The sequence below is a fragment of the Octopus sinensis genome, linkage group LG7 (assembly GCF_006345805.1).
Source record: "Octopus sinensis linkage group LG7, ASM634580v1, whole genome shotgun sequence".
Taxonomy (NCBI): domain Eukaryota; kingdom Metazoa; phylum Mollusca; class Cephalopoda; order Octopoda; family Octopodidae; genus Octopus; species Octopus sinensis.
The window spans coordinates 87,820,772-87,846,801 of record NC_043003.1 but is presented as its reverse complement, the minus strand read 5'-3'; the positions used below and the strand labels follow the sequence as shown (position 1 = coordinate 87,846,801).

Genomic DNA, 26,030 nt, shown 5'->3' with positions numbered 1-26,030 from the left:
AGAATTAGTCAACCTTAGGTTACAGTAGAAGACATGTATCCAAGGTGCCATCTAGTGGGATGAAACCTGTAATCACTTGGTTGTGAAGTGACATCATCACATGGCTGTATTTGGATGTGTCTGTATTCATGTAACATCCTCAAACAACTTAAGTAGATTCTAACAAATAGTCTCCGAGTTCTTGCAGTTGAGGTTAGGTCAACTGAAATACTTCAGAAAATATATATATCATTGCTTATTTATCTCTCTTGGGTTGTGTTACCATTGTAGTATCAAATTGTTTATTGCTAACAATTCAACAGAAACCCTGTCCCTACCTAATGACAAGGCTTGTACTCTGTATGGGAACTTTTGCTGTTTAACCATCTGAACTTGATCCAGTCTTTTGGAATTTGAAGTTAGAATCATCTCCAACATTAGAATTCATACTTATAAACTTTCCAGAGAATGTGAAATGATTTTTTAAATTGAAATCTCAAAGCCCATATAAAGCTTTAAATAATAGCATGTATATATTGCACTGTAAAACCACTTTGGATAGAAGAAGTTGAGGGCTCCCCATAGGACTTCAATTTACATTTCTTGTAGATATGACACGTGTTCTACCATTATACCAAGCAATTCTTCAATTTTTCTATCAATTTTAGAAACTTTATTCTGACCAGCAACAAATCGTCTGTTGTCGATGGGCAGCCTTCACCTTATTTTCTATCCCAAAGAGTTTTTGAATCCCAATATTTACATGCTATTATAGCTTTATGGAAGGCATGGAATTCCAAAATTGAATTAGTTTATGTTCTCACAAAAGTTTATAAAATTCTTATGTCAGCAACATACAATTCTCACTTGTGAGAATTAAAGTTTATAAATGAATAGAAAATTCAAAGGATTTCATTGGTACAGTAGTAGAATGCCTATCATATCTACAGGAAACGTGGGTTCAAGTCCCACAAACAGCCTTCATCATTTTCTATCCAACAGGGTTTTTCAAATTAATATGTATATATGTAAGTGTATACACACAAACACACACACACACACATACACAGGGTGCATAAGATATTTGAGGACAGATTTATGTTTATCAGAAAAATGTTATGAGTATAAAAATAAACCTTCTTTTCTATAATGTTATTCAATAAAGCCACCTTCATCTTTAACAACTGCTTCTATATGAGATCTAAATCCTCTACATGCTCGAATCAAGTGGTCCTGGTTCATTTTGGACATTACTCTGACTATAGTAGCTTTCAAAGAATCTTTGGTCTTATGGGTGTGTTCATCGACCTCTCTCTCAATGCTCCACATGTAATAGCCCAATGGATTGAGATCTTGGGAATTAAGAGGCCAAATGTTAGGGGTTATGTGATCATGAAAATTTTCAGCCATCCATTCCTGTTATAACCTTTCATAATATCACTTCCAAGCATACATTTCTCTCTCACAACATATTGATTTGGTCTGGTGCACTGCCTTTAATCCAGAACACTGCATGTTTTTGGTCCTCATGGTGGAGAACATTCACAAACCTCTTCTTTTCTGTCCTTCCCCTTGCTAAATAGACCTACCTCCTAGCTACCTGTTAAATTTCTCTGTTGCTCTCACTCTTCCAAACTGTCCAAGTCTGCTTCTTCTCTTTTATTGCTCAGTCTACTTTTCTGTTCCACCATCACATCACTTTTGATCTGGCTGGAATTTTGCTGAAACCACAGATTTGCTTTCAGTAGATTATCTAGTAAGAATTTCCATTTGTCCTCTCTGTTATATATCCTCTTCTCCTTTTCATCAAATGCTCTAATTAATACATCTCTAAATCTATGTTTGAAGGATCTCTAAGGTTCCAGGTCTTCCTTTTCCAGATTGGTTTGCATTTCTGAAACCTTCTAGCTTAAGTCACTTATGACCCTATGTTGGGGAGTAGATTCTTTACCAGGGAAGGAATTTGCATTCAGAAGCATCTGTCTATTCTGTTTTCTAGTGAGAATGTAGTCACTCTGACTTTTGTGTTGACCAGATTCATAGGTGATCAAGTGGCTGATAGGTTTTCTGAAGTTGATGTTGTAGATTAACAGGTCATTAGTATCATGGAATCCCAGCAGCCTTGTTCCCACCTCATTTCTAGAATAAAAGCTATAACCTCCATCTACATTGAGAAATCCATTGGAGTACTGCCCAATATGTTTGTTGAAATCACCAGCCACAATAATAAAGTCTTTGTTGTCTGTTGAGGTAATCTTCAGAATGGAATCATGGAAATGATTCTTCAGTTCATCCATCAGTCCAATTTGTGAGGCATATGCTGAGATAAATGTTACTGTTGTATAATCTAATACTAATCTTATCTTAATCCTATCACACACTTTGACTACTCCAATCACTTTATCTAACTATTTCTCTGCTAAATCTCCCACCATCCCTACCTTTACTACTACCTACCCAGAAAAGTTTACCTCTGTTTCTTGACCATGAGGTGTCTTGTAGAGGTTCTTTCATCTTTTGTATATAGCACACATCTACATGCCTGCAATCTAATATTTCAACAATCTCACTTGACCAGCCTTTCATTGTGTTACCATTGAATTTAGCAGCCCTGAGGAAGCAGACTTTGGAAGAGTGAGGGGTTATTTGGAATAATGGTTTAAACTTCTGGTAAGATGTTTATAAGTGCCTTTGATCAGTTAATAAGTTTTAACATATTTTATGAAAACCTCAATAACATACACATTTCCTTCAATCCTGCTAAGAGCGTCAATGGTGGGTGTATGACATATGCGGGCATATATGCATGCATCCCCATATATGACCTATGACCAACAAATAATTTGTACACACCGATACCACCATTGCTATCTATATATAAACATGCAGACATACACAAATACACATTTATACATGCATTTCCTATATAGGTATGTATATAGATGTGTATATATCCATCTCACACATATGTACAACATATATAGACATGTACACAAAATCTTTATATAAAAAGAGGCAAAGCCATCATTGAGGAGGTGGTGAATGGGGGTGGAAATGGAAATAAAATAACAACTTATCTTATAACTGTCCTAAAAATATGTGATTAATAAACAGTTGACACTAAATGAAGATTCCTAGAATATTTAAATATTTATCAAGTACAATGGTGACCACCATCAAACAGTAAACAAAAAACTACTTCACACCATAAATAACTTAACACAAACTACCATCATTAGCTAAAGCTGAGAGTAAGAGTATAGCTACTGAAATTACATATAAAGAAAAGAGTACAAGAATTTAACTTTAGGGTCCTTCTTATGTGTCTTACCTATGTAAAATGACAACTTCTCTTATAACTGCCCTAATACTAGTGAAACAATTAACACTAAACGAATTTAAATATTTGTCAAGTAAAATGGCGACCACCATAAAACAGTTAACAAAAAAATTATTTCACACCATAAACAACTTAACACAAACTACCATCATTAGCTAAGGCTAAGAGTAAAGCTATTTATGGTGTGAAATAGTCTTTTTCGTTTACTGTTTTATCATAGTCTTTTTCGTTTACATTTTACCTGATAAATATTTAAATATTCTAGGAGCCTTCATTTAGCATCAATTGTTTACTAATTACATATTATTGGATGTCTTATAAGATAAGATGTTATTTTACATTGGTAAGATGTGTAAGAAGGACCCTAAAGTTATGCTCTATTGGGTTATCCCATAAATAATGCAGTTTTTTTATACTTCTTTTATTTTTCAAAATTAAGATAAACAAAGTTCTTTTTTAATCTAAAATAATGCTCCTTGATTTTCTACAATGCCATCTCTCTGGTAGACTTGCAAGGTCCCTCTTCCAAAGTTCACTTGTCCGTGACGAAAAATATTCCTCCAGCACTGGTCTGACCGTGTCTACAGAATTCATATTTTTTTCGTCCAAATGATTTTTAAGACTGCTATCAAAAATGATTATCAGACGGGGCAATGTCCAGCGCATATGGTGGGTGGGGCATTGTTTCCCATCGAACTCCTCTAGCCCTTTGGAATGTCATCCTCACTGTATGTGGCTGAGCATTATCTTGAAGCCAACGATGGTCATTTTTCTTCAAGTGCAGGTGTCGATGAATCGCTGAATGACCAAATCCAAGCTTCTCTGTTATTTCCTCAGCAGTTATGATGGGATTTTGTTCCACCAGGGTTTGCAGGACATCCTTGTAGAGCTCTACAGATCTTCCAAAACAAGGCTCATCTTCTAGGCTGTAGTTTCCGGTTCGGAATTTCTGGAACCACCATTGATACTGGCTTATGCTTATTGTCCAATCCCCATCTACTGCATTAATATTCCTCACACTTTCCATTGCGTTGTTACTGTTATTGAACTCATAAAGAAAAATATGCTGAATAGCTCGTTTGTCACTTCTATTATAGCTTTGGAAAAATAACTGTTAAAATCAAACTGCACTTTTCAAAGCATGCACTAAGAATAAGTACAAGAGCGATCGCATTATCGTTAACCCCACTCGCTTCAAAATATCTAAAGAAGAAATACGCACAGATCATGAATGGCTAAAGCTAAGTGACTCGTTCAGCCTCGCTACAACTACCTTCTATCTTTGCACTTATCATCTTTATTCTTTCACTATTCTTCAATTACCATCTCATTGTATTGTTCCTCATTCTTTCAGTATTCCCTCATTACCCTGTCTAGCACAAACATTTTTTTCGTTTAGTCTTGTCTCCCGGTTCATAGCCACTCTGATTTTTCAAACCCATTTGCTAGCTCATACGATTAACAGAACCTCTTACTAGCTACGGTGTTAATATTAGTTATCAATAATGATTATTCCCTCTGATTTTTCAAACCCATTTGCTAGCTCATACGATTAACAGAACCTCTTACTAAGCTACGGTGTTAATATTAGTTATCAATAATGATTATTCTCTCTGATTTTTCAAACCCATTTGCTAGCTCATACGATTAACAGAACCTCTTACTAATCTACGGTGTTAATATTAGTTATCAATAATGATTATTCCCTCTGATTTTTCAAACCCATTTGCTAGCTCACACGATTAACAGAACCTCTTACTAAGCTACGGTGTTAATATTAGTTATCAATAATGATTATTCCCTCTGATTTTTCAAACCTATTTTCTAGCTCACACGATTAACAGAACGTCTTTGATTTTCAAACCTATTTATCAATAATGTTTATTATTGACAATGCCGTCCCCAGTCAAATTTCCTCACACCGCTTTATTCCCACGTGTTCCTTGACCTCCCTCTCTAACTAACCCTATCTTTCTCCCTATGTTTCTCTATGCACCACCCTTCCCATAACCATCATCGCCATAACTCTCTCCCTATGTTTCTCTATGTCCCCCCCCCTTTCCATAACCATCATCACCATATATAAAAGAGCGATCGCATTATCGTTAACCCCACTTGCTTCAAAATATCTAAAGAAGAAATACGCACAGATCATGAATGGCTAAAGCTAAGTGACTCGTTCAGCCTCGCTACAACTACCTTCTATCTTTGCACTTATCATCTTTATTCTTTCACTATTCTTCAATTACCATCTCATTGTATTGTTCCTCATTCTTTCAATATTCCCTCATTACCCTGTCTAGCACAAACATTTTTTTTGTTTAGTCTTGTCTCCCGGTTCATAGCCACTCTGATTTTTCAAACCCATTTGCTAGCTCATACGATTAACAGAACCTCTTACTAAGCTACGGTGTTAATATTAGTTATCAATAATGATTATTCCCTCTGATTTCTCAAACCCATTTGCTAGCTCATACGATTAACAGAACCTCTTACTAATCTACGGTGTTAATATTAGTTATCAATAATGATTATTCCCTCTGATTTCTCAAACCCATTTGCTAGCTCATATGATTAACAGAACCTCTTACTAAGCTGCGGTGTTAATATTAGTTATCAATAATGATTATTCCCTCTGATTTTTCAAACCTATTTTCTAGCTCACACGATTAACAGAACGTCTTTGATTTTCAAACCTATTTATCAATAATGTTTATTATCGACAATGCCGTCTCCAGTCAAATTTCCTCACACCGCTTTATTCCCACGTGTTCCTTGACCTCTCTCTCTAACTAACCCTATCTTTCTCCCTATGTTTCTCTATGTCCCCCCCCCCTTCCCATAACCATCATCGCCATATCTCTCTCCCTATGTTTCTCTATGTCCCCCCCTTTCCATAACCATCATCGCCATATATAAAGGAGCGATCGCATTATCGTTAACCCCACTCGCTTCAAAATATCTAAAGAAGAAATACGCACAGATCATGAATGGCTAAAGCTAAGTGACTCGTTCAGCCTCGCTACAACTACCTTCTATCTTTGCACTTATCATCTTTATTCTTTCACTATTCTTCAATTACCATCTCATTGTATTGTTCCTTGCGGTGCACCCGCCCTCCCACCCCCTCCACACATGCCGGAAGTTCCTATTCTTTGCCATTCCGGGGTTGCTTGCCATGAAGACTGCAAATGCTCTTTCACCATCCCTACCCCTCCCTACCCCTAGTCTCGACCTATGTAAGGTAATGTTCATACAGTGCAAAATATGAAAGGCTAGTGTTATGCAGGTTGTACTTAAGGCTACTTTACTACTTCATTACTTGCACATGAATTCTGCCAAATGTGAGCTTTCTTTTCAGGTACACAAAGCTACTGTCCACCGTCCCAGGGTCTCTAGAGCCCATGTCTCCCACACCCTCAGGGTTGGCACCCTCAACGTTGGCACACTGAATGGTAGGTCTGGTGAGATAGTCGAGATGCTTGAATGGAGATGTGTGGATATATGTTGCATGCAAGAAATAAGATGGAGAGGAGGATCAACTAGGTTCCTCACAGGCAAGGAACGCAGGTACAAGATTTTCTGGGCAGGGAACACTGACGGGGTTGGTGGCGTGGGTATACTTATCATTGAGAAATGGGTAGATAAAGTAATTGAGGTAATCAGAGTATGTGACAGAATACTTAAGATTAGATTAGTGCTTCATCATAGTTTAGCAACCATTATATCAGCCTATGCTCCTCAGTCGGGGCTACCCGATGGACAGAAAGACCGATTCTATGACACTCTACTGCAGACTACCTCGTTGACGAACGACAGAGACCTTATCTTTGTGGCTGGTGACTTCAATGGTCACATTGGACGACATGCTGGGGGCTTCCATGGCGTACATGGAGGCTATGGCTATGGCTCCCGCAACGAGGAGGGAACCAGGCTGCTGGAGTTCTGCGATGCAAATAATCTTATGATTTGCAACACTAACTTCAGGAAACCTACCAGCCATCTAGTCACTTACCGATCGGGCCAACATACCAGCCAAATTGACTACATCCTTGCAAGGCAAAGGGAGAGATGGCTGCTTATAAATGCCAAAACCTTCCCAGGTGAAGAATGTACCCCACAACATAGACTGGTAGTTAGTGACTTTAGGATCAGGACTAGGAGGACAACCAGAAGACGACCAATATGGAGAAGAAGGATCTGGAAGCGTAAAGATCCTGCAAATGGACAGAGATTTAGGGACATATTACTTGAAGCCTTTGACGAAGTAGAAGGGGATAGAGCATCACAGGGGGTAGAAGACAACTGGACGTTTCTAAGGGACAACCTGCTGAGAGCCACTGACCAGATCTGTGGCTGGTGCAAAGTCCCCTTAAGACCTAGAATAACGTGGTGGTGGAACAATATTGTAGACAGGGCTATTAGAGAAAAGAGACAGGCTTGGAAGGTCTGGAAAAATGGGGGTAGCAGGGAATTGTATCAGACTGCCAAAAGAGAAGCTAGGGGACAGGTTTATTTAGCCAGAGGGGAAGCAGATAAGAAAAAATTTGCCAATGTTCTGCGCCGTGAGGACCAAAGACTGGAGGTGTTTCGCGTTGCAAGACAGTGTGTGAGAGAGAATCGTGATGTGGTAGGAGAGAAGTGTGTTCGCATGGAAGATGGTTCACTTGCGCTAAATGAGGATGCAAAGAGAGAGGTTTGGAGATGCCACCATGAAAGGTTGCTGAATAAAGAAAATGAATGGGATAAAGAGAGTCTGCCGAATGTTGACCCAACAGAGGGACCAGCTATCCGAGTTGATAGTTCCATGGTAGCTAAGGCAATTAGAAGCATGAAGACAGCGAAAGCCCCAGGCCCATTAGGAATCACTGCAGAGATGCTCAAAATGTCTGGTAGTGTCGGCTATAGCCTAGTCACCCGTATAGTTAATCAAGTGATACACAAAGGAGTCATACCCAATGACTGGTGTAGCAGCATAATAGTCAATTGCTACAAAGGTAAAGGTGACGCCCTAGATACAAATAACTACAGAGGTATCAAGCTGTTGGATCAGGTGATGAAGGTTACGGAGAGGGTCATAGCCCAACTAATTAGAGAGAGAGTTAGTTTAGATGAGATGCAGTTTGGGTTTGTGCTAGGGAAAAGTACTACTGATGCTATATTCCTGGTAAGGCAGCTGCAGGAGAAATACCAAGCCAAAGATAAGCCCCTGTACCTGGCTTTTGTTGACATGGAGAAAGCCTTCGACAGGGTCTCCCGATCCCTTATCTGGTGGTCAATGAGGAAACTAGGGATAGATGAATGGTTAGTGAGAGCGGGCCATGTATAGGGACGCTGCTAGTAAGGTGAGGATTGGAAAGAATTCCGGGTAGAGGTAGGGGTCCACCAAGGCTCAGTCCTCAGCCCCCTCCTATTTATCATAGTCCTCCAGGCAATAACGGAGGAATTCAAGATAAGATGCCCTTGGGAGCTCCTCTATGCTGATGACCTTGCTCTAATTGCTGAGTCGCTATCAGAACTGGAGAAGTTTCAGGTGTGGAAACAAGGATTAGAATCGAAGGGCCTCAGAGTCAATCTAGCTAAAACCAAAGTCGTAATCAGTAGGAAGGTAGACAAATCACAAACGCCTTCAGGTAGATGGCCCTGCTCGATCTGTAGAAAAGGTGTAGGTAGAAACTCTATAAGATGCACCAAGTGTAAGCTATGGACACATAAGAGGTGCAGCAATGTCAAAGGAAGGCTAACTAGGAAGATGGTTTTTGTACGTGACAGATGCTCAGGAACAATAAACACTGAAAATGCTCTGAGACCAACTTCCGTCACTTTCCAGGGAGAAAAACTAGAAATAGTTGATAGTTTCCGTTACCTAGGTGACCAAGTCAGCAGCGGGGGCGGGTGTGCTGAAAGTGTAACTGCTAGAGTAAGAATAGCTTGGGCAAAGTTCAGAGAGCTCTTACCTCTGCTGGTGACAAAAGGCCTCTCGCACAGAGTGAAAGGCAGACTGTATGATGCGTGTGTACGAACAGCCATGCTACATGGCAGTGAAACATGGGCCGTGACTGCTGAGGATATGCGTAAGCTCGCAAGAAATGAAGCCAGTATGCTCCGATGGATGTGTAATGTCAGTACTCTTACTCGGCAGAGTGTAAGTACCTTGAGAGGAAAGCTGGACCTAAGAAGCATCAGTTGTGGTGTGCAAGAGAGACATTTGCGCTGGTATGGTCATGTGGCGAGAATGGATGAAGATAGTTGTGTGAAAAAGTGCCACACCCTAGCTGTTGAGGGAACCTGCGGAAGAGGCAGACCCAGGAAAACCTGGGGCGAGGTGGTGAAGCACGACCTTCGAACTTTAGGTCACACTGAGGAAATGACTAGAGACCGAGACCTCTGGAAGTGTGCTGTGCGTGAGAAGACCCGGCAGGACAAGTGAGTCCATAACCTGTGGCCTTCTACATGGGATGGAGCCAGCCTATGTATGCATACCTTCCCTTCTTGGGACACAAAACTCTACTTGTGAAGACCTGTTGAGGCAAGTGAGGATCAGAATCGAAATCGATCAATGGAAATTGCAAATGTGTTACCAGTGCCGGTGGCATGTCGAAACTCTACTTGTGAAGACCTGTTGAGGCAAGTGAGGATCAGAATCGAAATCGATCAATGGAAATTGCAGATGTGTTACCAGTGCCGGTGGCATGTAAGAGAACCTTCCGTTTCGCGACCGTTGCCAGCACCGCCCCGACTGGCCTCGTGCTGATGGCACGTAAAAAGCACCATCCGTTCGTGTCCGTTGCCAGCCTCGCCTGGCCCTCGTGCCGGTGGCACATAAAAAGCACCATCTGTTCATGGCCGTTTGCCACCTCTGTCTGGCACCTGTGCGGGTGGCACGTAAAAAGCACCCACTACACTCACAGAGTGGTTGGCGTTAGGAAGGGCATCCAGCCGTAGAAACACTGCCAGATTTGACTGGGCCTGATGAAGCCTTCTGGCTTCACAGACCCCAGTAGAACCGTCCAACCCATGCTAGCATGGAAAACGGACGCTAAACGATGATGATGATGATGTGGCTATGGTATGTCCACCCTTAAAACTGACATCAGTAATCTGAAGCCCCTATCTTGCTCAGAATATCAGAAGTCTTCTGAGGAAAACATGCCTGGCCTTGGGGAGATATTATCTTGCTTGAAAACAGATGAGAGTTGGTGATGGAGGACATTTGGCTTCAGAAAATCTGCCTCAACAAATTCTATCTGACACATGCAAGCATGGAAAGTGGACATTTAATGAAGAAGTGACAGTTTCATTTAGTTAACAAAGAGTGTACTAATATTTTTCAGGAACATTGCATGTACGAGGGGCGTTCAATAAGTAATGCCCCTGACCCACTTCCCATAGCAGTAGAGCAACGAAACTTGGCACAGTTATTAGTCTTTTTCTACATAGGAACCACCCATGTTACGCAATTCTCCCATCGTTTGATGCAGCTTTGGAGACCGTTTTTTTAGAAGACCCCAGCTTGGTCATCCAACCACGACGTGACTTCAGAAATCAGGGCTGCATCATCTGGGAAACGTCTTCCTTTCAAAAACAACTTCATGGCTGGGAAGAGGTGAAAATCAGAGGGTGCAAGGTCAGGAGAGTAGGGGGGATGGGGGAGGAGTTCATAGCCGCACACCCGTGCTTCTGATCTGGCGACAAGCGAGTTATGGACCGGAGCGTTGTCCTACAGGAAGAGGCTGCTTTTGCTAATCTTGCCCCACCTCTTGATTTTGATAGCTTCTCTTAATTTCCTCAAAAGTGAAGCACAATAGGCTCCTGTAATTGTGGTACCCGTTGCCAGGAAATCTGTCATCACTACTCCATCCTGGTCCCAGAAGACTGTGAGCATGACCTTACCAGCGGAGGGCTGCACCCTTGCCTTCTTTGGAGGAGGTGAGTCATGGTGCTTCCACTGCATTGACTGGGATTTGGTCTCTGGATCATAGTGATGGACCCAGGTTTCATCCTGTGTAATCAATCTTTTGAAAAATTTTGACTCATCTTCTTGGCACATCTCCAAATTCACCCTCGAGCATTCGACGCATTCTTGCTTCTGGAAGGGTGTGAACAGCCTGGGAATTCATCTGGCAGACACCTTTTGCATATGCAAATGGTTATGAATGATAGTTTCCACAGACCCGGTACTAATCTTGACCTCATGGGCTATTTCGCGAATAGTTATGCGTCGATCTTCCAAAATGGCAGCCTCAACTTGACAGACAGATGCCTCATCAATGGCAGAAGCTGGGCCACCAGATCTGGGAGCTGTTTCCACAGAGTTCCGACCATGTTTGAATTCACGATGCTAGCGTTTTACAAGGTCATATGATGAGGCATCATCACTATAAGTTACTTTCATTTCATCAAAAGTCTCCCGTGGTGTGCGTCCTTTCAAATACAAAAACCGAATCACTGCTCGACACTCAACAGGCTCCATTTCACACTTGACTCAGTTCAAACACCTGTAAATCAGAAACCGCAATTAGTTCAAAGATGTTATTTGCTACGTCATCTATAGAGATATAAATAATTGCACATGCAAAATTTCAGCTAGATCAAACAACTGCAAGTGGGTCAGGGGAATTACGTATTGAACGTCCCTCGTAAATGTGTTTTGAGATAACTTCAATCACATCCTTTTTGTTTTTCTGAGTTAGAATTGATTGGTTTAGATATTCAGGGTTGAATGTAATTTGAATTATAGATGTATATAAGTTGCAACTTAAGTGTGTAATTAAAAATACTATTTTCAGCCAGATTAACTGAAGGAATAAGGGTTCAAAACAAGTAGCTGTGGCATGGAATATATTAATCTAGAGTCAGAAGACAAACAAATTATTAATCCTTCTGCATTTAGTTGTAAGTGATTGTACATAGATTTTCTGATATATCTAAAACCAAAATAACTGACTGGATATATTGTGTGTGTGGCGGGGCACATGATTATTTTTTGTGAGTTCTTATTTACCTTATTTTCTTCAAAGTATTTCTGGTCATGACACTTTATTCTATTTGCTTCAATTTACATTTTTTTTTTTGAGAATAGTTGCCAGAACACTTAAGAGAGTTACTCAATATCATAACAGTTACTTTATATCATATAATATAGAATAATAAAATACTGTTTTTTGATTGTTTTAGATATGAGAATGTTATTCTCTTAACATGAAATTGGTTTGGATATGAGGGCTTTATACTCTTAATATCTAAAACAATCAAATTAGTTTTTGATTCATCTGTTGAGTGTTTTAATGCTATAAAAAACAGAATCAAATATCAGTCCCATGTGCCCTAAAGATTGGTCAAATAATTCAAGTAACTAAATATGTATAAAGTGAGAGCTCAATAAATTTCTATCAAAAATAGACCAGCTAAAATGAGATATAAATGAAAGTGATTTGACATTTATAAAATTTGTCAAATCTGCTACTGCTGCTGGCAGTCATTCCATGACATGAGTAAACAAACATTCCTGTATTACTCTAAAGGATACTACAACTGAAAGTTTAGGAAATCATCATCATATCACCAGTTTCCACACTTTTCCATGCTTTCCTGAGTCAGTTGGAGTTTGTTGAGGCAAATTTTCTATGGCTGGCTGCCCCTTCCTATATTGCCAGCTCTTACCTTTTTCCAAGCAAGGTAATATTTTCCCATCACAAGACATGTTTTTGAAGACTTTTGGAAATGAATGACACTGCTTGTATGATAGTGACACTCATTTACAACTATCACTCAATGTCAAGACAACACACACACACACATATATATGATGGGCTTATTTTTTTTTGTTTCTGTCTACCAAATCCACATACAATCCAGGGCTATAGATGATACTTGCGAAGAGTGTCATGTAATGGGACTGAACCGAAAACCATATGCAACCTTCTCTTTAATACAGGAACTTTATCCCAGTTTAGGTGTCTGGTATTTGATTTTCCATGCCAGCATGGAACAAGGATGTTGAATAATGATGATGATTTTATTGAATAGAATTTGTTTATTAATTGATTGAATTATTTTTTGTTCTTACAGGAAAAAGAGAGCCCTGATGGAAACAATGTAGCTTGCATCTTGACATTACCACCATTTCAACGGAAAGGCTATGGCAAATTCTTAATAGCATTCAGTAATTTCTTCTTTTTAAGCTTTTACACTATTTTATCATGTTTGATCTAAGGTTGTTTATAGTGGGTCTGCCCAACACTTCTATTCAGTGTTGGTAGATGACACATTTGTAGTTGTATTCAGTCTACTACATCTACCAAACTGATTCTCTTTTTATAGTTTCTTTGGTTAAATCACCATAGAAATACATTTCCTCATCACTATATGAACATGTATGTATACTTATGCAGAGGGCGCGTGGCTTAGTGGTTAGGGCATTCGGCTCATGATCGTAAGGTTGTGAGTTCGATTCCCAGCGACGCGTTGTGTCCTTGAACAAGACACTTTATTTCACGTTGCTCCAGTCCACTCAGCTGGCAAAAATGAGTTGTACTTGTATTTCAAAGGGTCAGCCTTGTCACTCTCTGTGTCACGCTGATTATCCCTGAGAACTACGTTAAGGGTACACGTGTCTGTGGAATGCTCAGCCATTTGCACGTTAATTTCACGAGCAAGCTGTTCCGTTGATCGTATCAGCTGGGACCCTCGTCGTCGTAACCGGCGGAGTCTTTTTTTAAGAATACTTATGCATATATATAGAAAGAAATAAGCAGAAAACCTGTGTGATATTCAAAGCTCTATAGAACATACACACTTTTCAGTCAAATGTGGTAATAATTACATACAAGTAGAGGCATTATGTAATCATGCATTTCACCTCATCAGTATCCTGTCAAATATATTGAATCTCTGAATATATATACTTCTCTCCGTTATGCAAATGGTCAAACCTTGCAGGTCACATAAATAGATAAAGTATCATTTCAAGGAAGTCAGAATGATGCCATGCTTGTGTCAAAGCCAGGAAGTAAGAGAGAAATAGAGAAGGAAAAAAAGAGACAAGAATAAAAAAGACAGAGGATCTAGTAAATTGTCATGGCCAAGGGTCTGATAGGGAGAGGTCATTAGGCCATGAACTAGACAGAGGTAGCCAGTTAGGCATAAATACATGTCCAATACAAAGGACGTAAACCATATAGACACACATGCAAGTATGCACACACACATACTCGCCTACTTATATATATATATATATATATATATGTATGTATGTGTATATGTATGTGTGTGTGTATATATATATATATAGCCGAAATTGCGAGGATAATCTGGTTCTTGACTGACGATAGAAAACTTCGAATGACCTGTCCATGTTTTCTTTGTATTGTCTATCTGGATGTTTTGTTGTCCCCTTTTTGTATCACCCAGTTGTCCGGATGTTTTGCGTTCTGTCCCATTTTGTGTGTGTGTGTGTATACATACACATACACACATATGCACATATATACACCTATGTACTGATATATACACAGCCATATATTTATTTACTAACAAATATACACACGCATATATATATATATATGTATATATATATATTTTCAATAGGGAGCAAATAATTCAGTAGAAAATATTTGTAAAGTTACCATTAACTCTATCATTATCTAAGATAAAATAATTAAATTGATAACAGAATTAATAATATAGGAGGTTTAAATAAGAGTTTTGATTGTTATTTCCAACAGGTAGACATACTCAGTATGTCCTTTGATTAATATATATATATATATATATATATATATGGGTGTGCATATACATATATGCACACACACACACATATATGCACAAAAATGGTTAAAAGAATAAATAAATGAGTAAAATATACAATGTAAAAGGAAAGAAGACAAAAATACAAAATACATTAAGGTGTACATATGTACATGCCTACACAAACAGGACTACACACACAAAGAATACATAAAAATATATATATATATACACACATACTTGGTTGTACACACACACAAATGCATGTGTGTGCATAAATATATATACATGTGCGTGCAGCCATGAAAACCCAAACATAAGTGAAGGTGGAACCAAGTCTCATCATCACAACTGCTCCACAATGGACTACTGAACCCCTGCCCCCTTTGCCTGGTTGTAACTGCTGGTCAAATTAACCCTGCCCTCTATGAGGGCAGTGAATATGCTCTGACATAGTATACAAATGTAAAGTGGTTATGCATAATAGTAATGGGTTCTACTTAGGGGCCATTATCAACCATGCCAAGCAATGCACTTCGATGTATAAACACTCCTTCTCCAACCCAAGACTTAGGCATTTTACCTCATTAATGAACATATTTGTCCATGAACTAAAAGATAGTACAGTTAGTTGTACCTTGTTTTGGTCAGTATGTGGGCATGCAGTACCATACCAGGGTGGTAGGCAACTGTGTGGTTTATGCACAAGGGAAGGATTAGAAATTATTTTGACCAATGTCGAGCGCATCCTTAATAAACATAACAAAATAGGTATCTTACTGTATCCACTGAAAGACCAGGATGTTCTAATGCTACTGATCAAGAAAGAACCCAATCCATGGTGATGAGTGGTAGTGCGCTATTGAACTTGCTTTTCGCAACTGGGGGATTTCACTACCTATATACCCTCTGGGGCCCCTTCTCTATCTCTTTCACTTCCTGTGAATGTCTACATTTATACCTTTCCCTCTTGTTATACTATGTTAATGGTTACCTCTTGGGTTACTGTTCTTTGTTAATGTAGTTTCATATATGGGATATGTGTCACATTGCATCTACAGAAAGGTTATATTATGAGCTAAACTGCATCTACAAAGGAGCTGATATGAATCCTGGTTGACTCCAACTGACTTCTTTTCCTCCTGTCTATTTCTGTACCACTCCCAGAACTTTATACCTATTTACATCAGACTGCCTTTCTCCACGGGTACACTGAACTTTTTGAGTTGTTCGACTTAGAGGGCCTATGCCCCCCTTGTAATATATTTGGATATCTTTTTATGCTATTTCAGTGTTTGGGTTTTCACTGACACACATGCATATGTATGTATACATGTGTGTGTGTGTGTGTGTATATTATATATATATATGCATGTATACACAATGTGCTTGTAGATATATGTATGTGCAAGCATGTATATATATATATATATATATATGTGTGTGTGTGTGTGTGCATGTATACACAATGTGCGTGTAGATATATGTATGTGCAAGCATATATATACATATATACATGTTTTTCGATATGTCCATTTTATGTATTTTTTGTGTTTACAGTCATGTTTGTAGGCATATGTATACTTTTATGTGTTTAGTATTTTTTCTTTTTTCCTCTTTTGTATTTTTTACTTGTTTATTATTTTTGCTGTTTTTGTGTGTGTGTGGTTAAGAAGCTTACTTCCCAACCACAAGGTCTCAAATTCAGTCCCACTGTGTGGCACCTTGGGTATATGTATTCTACTATAACCCCAAGCCAATCAAAGCCTTGTGAATAGATTTGGTAGACTGAAACTGAAGAAAACTTGAGGTTTGGTGACAGGAAGTGTTGCCAGCTGTAGAAAATCTGTCTCAACGAATTCCATCTAAAGCATGCAAATATGGAAAAGTGAACATTAAAATTAGGATGATAATGGTAATATACATACGGCAGCCCATGCCATCATAGAAAACAGATGTTAAATGATAATAAAAAATGATGGTGATTGATCAACCCAAGCTTATAATGGAAGATATTTGCAACAAACATTACACAATATGATCAAATCTGAAAGTACACGATTTTGAAGCAATCTTGTTAACTGAACAGACCTGTCTGTCATATATCTAAATAAGTCCTGCCAAAAATTTAAAACCATTAAACCTAGTGTAAAACATTGACTACCTGCTGTATTTCAGCTTTTGTGCTTGTGACAAGGTAACATTACTTGAAATTTGAAGACTACTTTTCTTTGGTCTGACCAAACATCTGAGAAACCCTGAGTAGCTTGCAAGTAAATCAACTCCATACAAATAACTACCATGTTTATTGCATACACTTTGTCTTGCTTGCAACTTTAAACACTCTGCGTGTGTGTGTTCACAAATTTAAAACCATTTAATGTATTATGAGGTATTTTGAGTGAATTATTAATCTGATGGTCCTAAGGTCAAATAGTACTCCAGCTGTTGTATCTTTTTTGACCAAGTAATAACTTCACTCATTTTGCCTGACTGACAAAAATGTTTCTGCTTCATAGATGGACATTTAACAGTAAAAAAAAGTATCCACTTTAGAAATCTAGTCTTTTCAGCAACAACAACAAAAATAACTCAATCAGGCAAAAAGAAAACTGCAATCACTGAAAGATAGCATAAAAATATACTTAATATATTACACTGAAATATTCTTTAGATTGGCCATTGAGGAGAAAAATTTGTCAATCTTTATAGTACTGTGCTACATTTATCACCTGTTTGCCAAACTACATCTGTCAGTTGTTTGATCTATATCATTCAGTGATATAAAATCAATAATTGTTTTCATTGCAATGACTTATTAAAGAAACATCTGTTCTAGTTTTTGTTGGTGATCCAGTGATGGTGTCATAAAGAAAAAAACTGAAAGACTTAAAATAAATTGAATACAGGGTCAATGACAGGCTGTTTACAGAAACTGTCTTGAAGTTTTAATGAGTTTAGATGAGATAACTGATATCTAACAGTTAACTGTTATAACTTGAGCAGTGGTTATTGCTTTGAGCTTCGTAACTTTGCCTCTAAGCTGTGCAGTTGTACAGTTGCTGTATTGGTATCACATGCATCAGAATGTTGCCACTCAAATTGAATTTACAAACAAGTTTTTAATAAGCTGTGTTAAAGTTTGAGATGCTGGGCACTAGTTTCAATTTGGAATATTTTTCTTCAAAGCATCTAAAGTTCCACTTAGTGGTTTGTAAAATTTTGAGGAAATATTGGACTTCAGTGATCTCTGATTAAGTAGATGTATAATCCTGAATTATTTTTCTGGCATAATGTATATAGAATTACATTATTTAGGATGTCCTTATTTCTAAATTATGAGAGACTCTGTTTTAGGGATTGCACTGATAAACTCTTTGTTTGCACACTTTTTGCATGAAGGGAGTTAATTGAATGAAGTATTTAATGGGCAGCTGTATGTAGAAACTGTTTCATGTAATTGTGAGGTTTGTTGAATTAAGATTTATGACTTAAAACATATGGTACTTCAGTACAGTTTAGTTTAGCACATTTCGTTGTTAATGTATAAAGCAATGAAAATAAATAGCATTATGTTGACATGCAACAATGAAAACAGGAGTTTGGCTTTGTTTTTTGACAAATCAGCAAATAATAAAAAGACAGCAGAAAGGAAATAGAAAGAATAAGAGACAGTAAATGGAAGAAGAGGTAAAGGAAGGAAATAAAAAGAATGAAGTAGTGGATGGATGTAAGTGCTGCAATAGTTGCTTTATAAAGAATCAGCAAAGACAAACTATTTCAGAATGTAAGATAGTGACTTTAGAGATAGAATAAAATAGAAACTATGTTGGAAAGGAGGATGCTGATTGTTGAAAATATGTGGTTAAAGGAAAGGATTCCAAACAGTTCAAAAACAAATTGTAAGTTGAATTTATGTTGTGGTAATGGATAAGTACTTATTCCTGATATAAACAGCATTTAAGTGTATGATGATATGACATGATATAATACTATACATGATATATAATATGGTAAGTATTTTATATGAGTATATGCTTATATAAAATATAATGAAACAAGCCAACAGAGTGGACCCTTTGTCTCTATATTTCTGCCCTGTCAAGCAACTGCAGAGTAGGTCCCTGTAACGTGTTCTTTAATGTCTGATCAGCCTTGATAGAGCAAATATAAGATTGAAGGCACTCTGGCCATGACTATCCTGTGTGGTTTTCACTCATAGTGTATCTAGGAATATTCTCCAATGTGTCAGTGTTTTTTTAAATGATTAGGTATTATTTGAGAGAGATTTGACTGCTAATGGTAACATGCCAAACAAGTACACAGGGTCTTCCCTTTTTACATGCATCTACTGATTCAGTTTAACTTACCTATCTACCACATACTTAACCTGCAGTGAAATCACAGTGTTAGTTGGAATGCATAGGTAGCTAACAATTCAAGCTGTGTTGAATATTGCTAAGTTTTTAAAATTACTCTTTGTTTTCTAGGTTATGAATTATCCAAGCTTGAGATGACAGTTGGATCACCTGAAAAACCATTATCAGACCTTGGAAAACTGAGTTATCGAAGTTACTGGTCATGGGTCCTTCTTGAAAACTTACGAGATTTTCGTGGGACTTTATCAATTAAAGATCTCAGGTAAAATTTAATGTGATTGTTGAAAAAATAAAGCTCATTCTATAATTAAAATATTAATAATATTTCTAAAATTTGTTAACCTTTACTTGTTTTTGGCTTCTAATCAGTCCAATCTCAAGCAACCTACTTATATACAATTCCCTAAGCTAGGTTTGAAATCAGAATATTTATTTCTAATTTCATAGAATGGAAGTGCTATGTTTAAAAATATAGAAACTTTTCATTAAAAGCAATGAAAGGAAATGTGAAGATAGGAAAAGATTTATCAATCAAAACAGAAACATGAAGGATGCAGTCTGAATATTGATTTCTATGGGTTTTTTTTTCAATATCGTCTTGCTGCTTTGTTGAGTAAGTTCGACAAGGAATTTTTAATATTTTCAATGTAAATTTTCATGTTCAAACTTAGATCATGTAGAGCAAGAACTAGTAATAAGTTCCATCTGTAAAAGGCTGTGATTGAATAATTAAGAAAAAGAAAAGACATCTGGGCGTAGAAAATAATTGATGCAGTAAAACCATCTTCATTTGTTCTTTCACAAAAATGGCAAGAAAATGGACACTATAGAATTTTAAATGTCAGTAACAACAGTGGAAAAACTCTTAGAAAGTTATTATTACTGTCTATGAATCTGATAATATGGATAAGAACTAGAAGAATGTTTTCTTGATTTCTCTCACTTAAGCCTTTACCTTCAATATATTATCTCTTCTTTGTCTTTGTTGTATAATGTTTTTTTTTTTGTTTCTATTGCAGTCAAATGACAAGTATAACACAGAATGATATAATCAGTACTTTACAGTCATTAAACATGGTGAAATATTGGAAAGGGCAGCATGTGATTTGTGTCACTCCTAAATTAGTTGAGGAACATTTGAAAAGTGCACAGTATCGTAAACCTGTGTTGATGGTTGATCCTTCTTGTCTGAGATGGGAGCCTCCTCGGAAAATGCCAAAAACAACTAAGAAATGAATTATCAACATCTTTTATTAGTCAGGAATTTGGAAACTAAGATATTATTGTCATAATTAGTCAATATATCGAGACTCGCTTTTTAAACTTTATGAGCAGAAGGGGGGTGGTAAGAACTCAAACTCAGCATTTACAGACTAACTTGATATTACATAGAAATATATGACATCTGTTGACAGCTCCACAAAAAGTTTTACTGCTTAAGGAACATTCTTTGTTTATTCTGAGATGTACTTTCCATTTACTTTTATGGCACCTCAGTTTGATAAAGTCCATTGCATATATTAAGTTGCTGATATTTCAAGAGGCCCGATACCTAAAAAGAAAGATGCTAAGAAGAAATTTATATTTAAAAAAAAAATATTTTAGCAACAAGAAAATGTTATTTCCAACTACACAACATTTCTTCAATTTGTTTAAATTCTGTGATAAAATTTTCAACTTTGGCTGTAAATTTAGCATATACAAGCTGAACCCTGGGGCTTCTTTGTTTTTGCAGCCCCTTGAAGGAAACAGTTTAATGTTTGATACTGAAGCCACTGAATCTTCCTATGGGATTACCTAAACACTACATGTAGATTCTTACTGTTTGTAAAGTCTTTGTGTTGAAGAACTCAAAATAACGGAAAGGAAACAGGATAAAGAAATTATTTTCCAGTTTACCTATCATGGAAAAAAAAAACCAGCTGTTTTTTATGATTACATCTTTTCATTTTTACTTTATTGGTAAATAAAGTTTCATCTTACATCAAATCTTCATGTTCAAATAATCAAACTTTTCTCGTTTTTCTTTTATCTTTCTTTTCACTTCATTCTGCTATTATAATTGGGCCATTAGTATGGAAGTCTTGTAAATGCTTAGTTTGGTCTTGGCCAAAGGCTACAGAAGCTTTCTAAATCCGTTGATGTATTTCTGCATCTATAACATTATCATTGACTACTGATGCATTGTCTAAATCAGTGAAGTGTTCATGCAGGATTATTGCTTGTTCTTTGATGAAAGTAGTGTTGTCCTTGAACTTCAAAGGTACTACAATAGAAATTGATGGACCAAACACTTCATGTAGAACACCATAGAACAGTTTCAAATCCTTTGCATGATAGACTGTTTGAATCTCTGAAAAGGACTTTGAGCACCACTCATTTTTAGCTCTTCTTAGCTCCCATTGTATCATTGGTTTGTTCTCCTTAAAGTCCTCTCTGTAATAGGCTGTACCAAAGGGCACTGTTTCATAATCTTTTCTTGAAGAGCTTGTTTGGTGTAGCTGGTAGATAGTCACATCATAATCATCAAACCAGTCCTTATGCTCCTTTATTCTAATATCAAGTACAAGGTGATATCAAAACATTCCCGGACTAGTTCTGTAGCATGCCAACAGATGGCAGCACACAGTTGTGTGTGCAGTGAGAGCTAGCAGTCACCTTCATGAGGCAGTGTGCCGAGTGGCATTGCTGTGATTACTTCACACAAGTTGTGAAATTTGTTGTATGCTGTAGTCTGTGATTTTTATCATGGACAGAAAGTTGGAACAAAGAATCAACATGCAATTTTGTGCTAAACATAGGAAATCTGCTACAGAGACATTGAGCATGCTTCAAGCTTACAGCAGTGAGGCTGTACGCAATGTTTTGAGTGGCACAGGCACTTCAAAAGCAGAAGAACATCCCTGGAAGATGAGCGAAAAGTGGAGAAACTTCACCAGCTTGTGCATGAAGATTATTGAAGAACAATCAACAACATTGCTGATGTTGTTGGTCTTGTCATATATGGGTCCAGGCAGGCAATCCTAATGTTTGAAGTGAACATGCGGTGTGTCTGCCAAGTTTGCCCCCCCCCCCCACCGGAACATGGACCCGATGGCTATACTATTGGATGTGTTTTTCTGCTGCTCTGTTAAGAATTGTTGATTTGTTACCATTATTTACTGTTCTCAGTGTCTTTTTTGACATACTACCTGAGTAAGCAGGGTTGTGTTTTTTCCCTGTTAAAGGGAGGTTTTTTTTTTTTACAAATGGATACTGAACAAGATGCAGGCAGACAAGCTATATCTGGAAATGTTCCCTGTCTCTCCCAGGTTGTGTAGTGAAGGAAAGGAAGAATATACATGAACAAGAAATGCAAAAAGAAGCCAACTCGGAAAGTAATAATAATGATGCTAACTTTGCATCTGTGGCCAGTGTTACATGTGAAATTCTGCAGGTCAGCCCAGACGTTCTGGAAAAATATATGTGTATAATCAAAAAGGAAGGAACAAATGTAAGTCTCAACCCACCTGGTGATGTAATTCACATTACGAAGAAACAAACAATTGTATACAAAACTTGGTCTCTTAAAACAAAAAAAATTGATAAAGCTACTAAGGAGTCAATAGAAAAATGCCTACAGCCAATATGGAATAAAACAACGTACTTAAACAGAGGAAAGCACTCTAGAACTGTCAAAGTAAGATTCGCTTCTGAGGATGAAGCGAAGATGCATTCAACATCTCCCTTAAAATCAACTGAATTAGTGCTGCTGCCAACATATTTAGGCAAGAGAACGTCAAAAGTAAAAATAGGGAAGGTACTGCTGGAAATTGACATGACGTGACTGATGGTAGCTATATTAATAAATTTGAAGGATAAAATTACCATCCTTCAAGCTACCAAGCTGTGCCAGCAGAACCGGTGGGGCCAGGGTCTAGAACTCATAATTCAGGCCACTCAGCAAGATTTAGAAGAACTGCCAGATGAAACTGCTCTAAAAGTATTAGTGGATGGGCGAAGGCCAAGATGCTACCTGTGCGGCATGAAAGTACATATCAAAACTAAATGCACACAAGATACAGTTCCAACAGAATCCCTTACAAACAGTGATCCCCCACAAACTGAAGAAGACGATCAATACTGTAATAAAACAACACACACCAATAATAGTGCTAGAAGAGATAAAACAACCAAAAGGAGACATCCCTGAGAAAATAACTTCAACAACATCTGAAGAAGTGGAGAATGAATGGAGGGAGGTTAAAAGAAGACGCAAGAGGATGAACAACTCCCCCTCACACTCTACCACGCAAAGTATTGAAACACCTACATGCACACCCACACACACAAAATTCAAAGGCCCAACCCACTACCCACAGATACAGTTATAAACATAATCACATTCAATACAAACAACACTAACTTAGTACAAATGATAAACAAAAACGAAAACATATCTCCATACGAAGCCCCAACACTCCCAAACACTGGAAAATATAAAATTTATATACATAGATTTAAAAGAAAAACATCCAAATGACATAAGACCATTACAGAGAACTTTTACGAAACATCTCTATACTTATTTCAATAGAAATACCTCACAAGGCACAACACCCAGAAAAAACCTCCCTAGATAAAACGTACATTATTGATGCACATCTCTTTTGGAAAGGAAGTTTTGAACTTGGGAACTGTCATTTATTATATTTTTCTTAAGAATAAGGTCAGTTTATCATTTTCATATCTTTAATACTATTCAAACTATTTCATATGCCTCATTGTTTAAAAAATTTAGAGTAAAAGAACAAGATCTACTAGATGATATTAAGCAACTGGAAACCAATTTGGTAGAAACTGAGAAGCTTGAAAAAAGATAGAAGAGATTCGTAAAGCCAAAATGGAGGGTATTATTCGCTTAAAGGCCAAGTGGATAGATGAAGGGTAGAAGGTTAGCCGTTGTTTTTGCAATTTAGAAAATAAGAATTTTGTAAGTAAAGGCATGGCCCAATTAGAGTTAGATAATGGATCTACTATAGAAAATACAAAGGATATTGTTCTTGAAGTAACATCATTTTATGAAAGATTGTATTCTTCTAAGGAGCATGTGTTATAAGATTGTGATCTTGATGAACTTTTTCTGAAGGGGACATATATAGGCTTAGTAAAGGAGATTCTAACTCATTGGAAGGCCCAGTAACTCATGATGAACTTTTGAAATGTTTGAAAAAGACAAAGAACAATAAAAGTCCAGGTTCGGATGGGTTCACCTATGATTTTTATAAATTCTTTTGGAAGGATTTATTTCTGTTTTTGTTAAGGTCATTCAACTATAGCTTTGCTAAAGGTTATCTGTCAATGACATAGAAGCAAGGTATTATTACCTGTATTCCAAAAGGAGATAAGCCCAAGTGTTTTTTGAAGAACTGGAGACCTATTTCACTTCTCAATACTGTTTACAAACTACTTTCATCTGTTATTGCTGGGAGGTTTAAAAGTATTCTCCCAAAGTTGGTTAGTACTGATCAAACAGGATTCATGTCTAACAGATACATTGGGGATAATGTAAGATTGATATACGATCTAATGAATTACACAGAATCAAATGACATATCGGGAATGTTGTTTTTAATAGATTTTGAGAAGGCATTTGATTCTGTTTCATGGTCATTTATAAACAAGACACTAGCTTTTTTTGGCTTTGGTGATGACATCCGTAAATGGTTTGATATTCTGTACAATGGAGCTAAATCTTGCCTATTAATTAATGGTACATTGTCTCCTTGTTTCCCTGTTGAGCGGGGATGTAGACAGAGTAATACTCTCTCTCCATATATTTTTATCCTATGTGTTGAGGTCCTGGCTACAGTAGACACCTTGAATTTCTTTGCTGATATATCCGGACTTAAAATTAACTATAAGTCTCAGGGGATATGGATAGGTTCAAGAAGGAGTAGTGTAGTCAGATACTTACCTAATTTAAATATAAAATGGAACCCAAGTCACTTCAAGATTGTAGTTGTAATACTCTCAATAGATTTAAAGGACATAGCCAAAAAGAATTTTGAAAATAAATTATTTGAAATTCAGGTAATAATTAATAGATGGATGAAACGAATAATTACACCAATGGGTAGAATTGCAGTTATAAAATCACTACTCATTTCAAAATTGAACTACCTCTTCCTTACTCTACCAAATCCACTGGGTAAATTTCTTCAGGAACTAAACAAAATATTATTTAAATTTCTCTGGAGTGGGAAACCAGAAAAAAATTAAGAGAGCTGTTGCTTGTAAGCTTGTTAAAGGTGGACTTGGTATGGTAGAAGCTTTTGCTTACGTCAACTCTTTAAAACTATCCTGGATGAGAAAGTTGATGGACATTCACTATGAATCCAAATGGAAACTCTTATGCCATGCTTCCTCCACAAAACTAAAAAATTTAGCTGTATTTGGTAACATTTTCCTGAGTAAACTAGCTAACACTATTGGGAATTATTTTTCGCATGATTGTATTTTCTGTCTTTGACAAGTTTACAAATAAGATGGAGCCTAATTCATTTGATGAATTCAGAACCAATTTACTTTAATAAAAACTTAAG

At 37.2% G+C, this 26,030-nt stretch overlaps 1 protein-coding gene and 1 long non-coding RNA gene across 2 annotated transcripts in view; one reads left to right on the top strand and one right to left on the bottom strand.

Moving 5' to 3' along the window:
* Positions 1 to 21,457, top strand: part of LOC115214037 (histone acetyltransferase KAT8) — a 41,211-nt gene extending 19,754 nt beyond the window's left edge. The window contains exons 8-10 of the mRNA XM_029783060.2: positions 13,391 to 13,484; positions 19,558 to 19,708; positions 20,466 to 21,457. Coding sequence (XP_029638920.1) covers positions 13,391 to 13,484; positions 19,558 to 19,708; positions 20,466 to 20,682 — 462 coding nt within the window. The 3' untranslated portion in view covers positions 20,683 to 21,457. The remainder of the gene's footprint in view (positions 1 to 13,390; positions 13,485 to 19,557; positions 19,709 to 20,465) is intronic.
* Positions 3,967 to 23,854, bottom strand: LOC118764298. The gene is made up of 3 exons (XR_005000106.1): positions 23,843 to 23,854; positions 13,241 to 13,245; positions 3,967 to 4,091 (listed from the first exon to the last, which is right to left on the bottom strand). It is a non-coding gene; the product is annotated as an uncharacterized LOC118764298 (long non-coding RNA).
* Between the last annotated feature and the right edge of the window lie 2,176 nt (positions 23,855 to 26,030).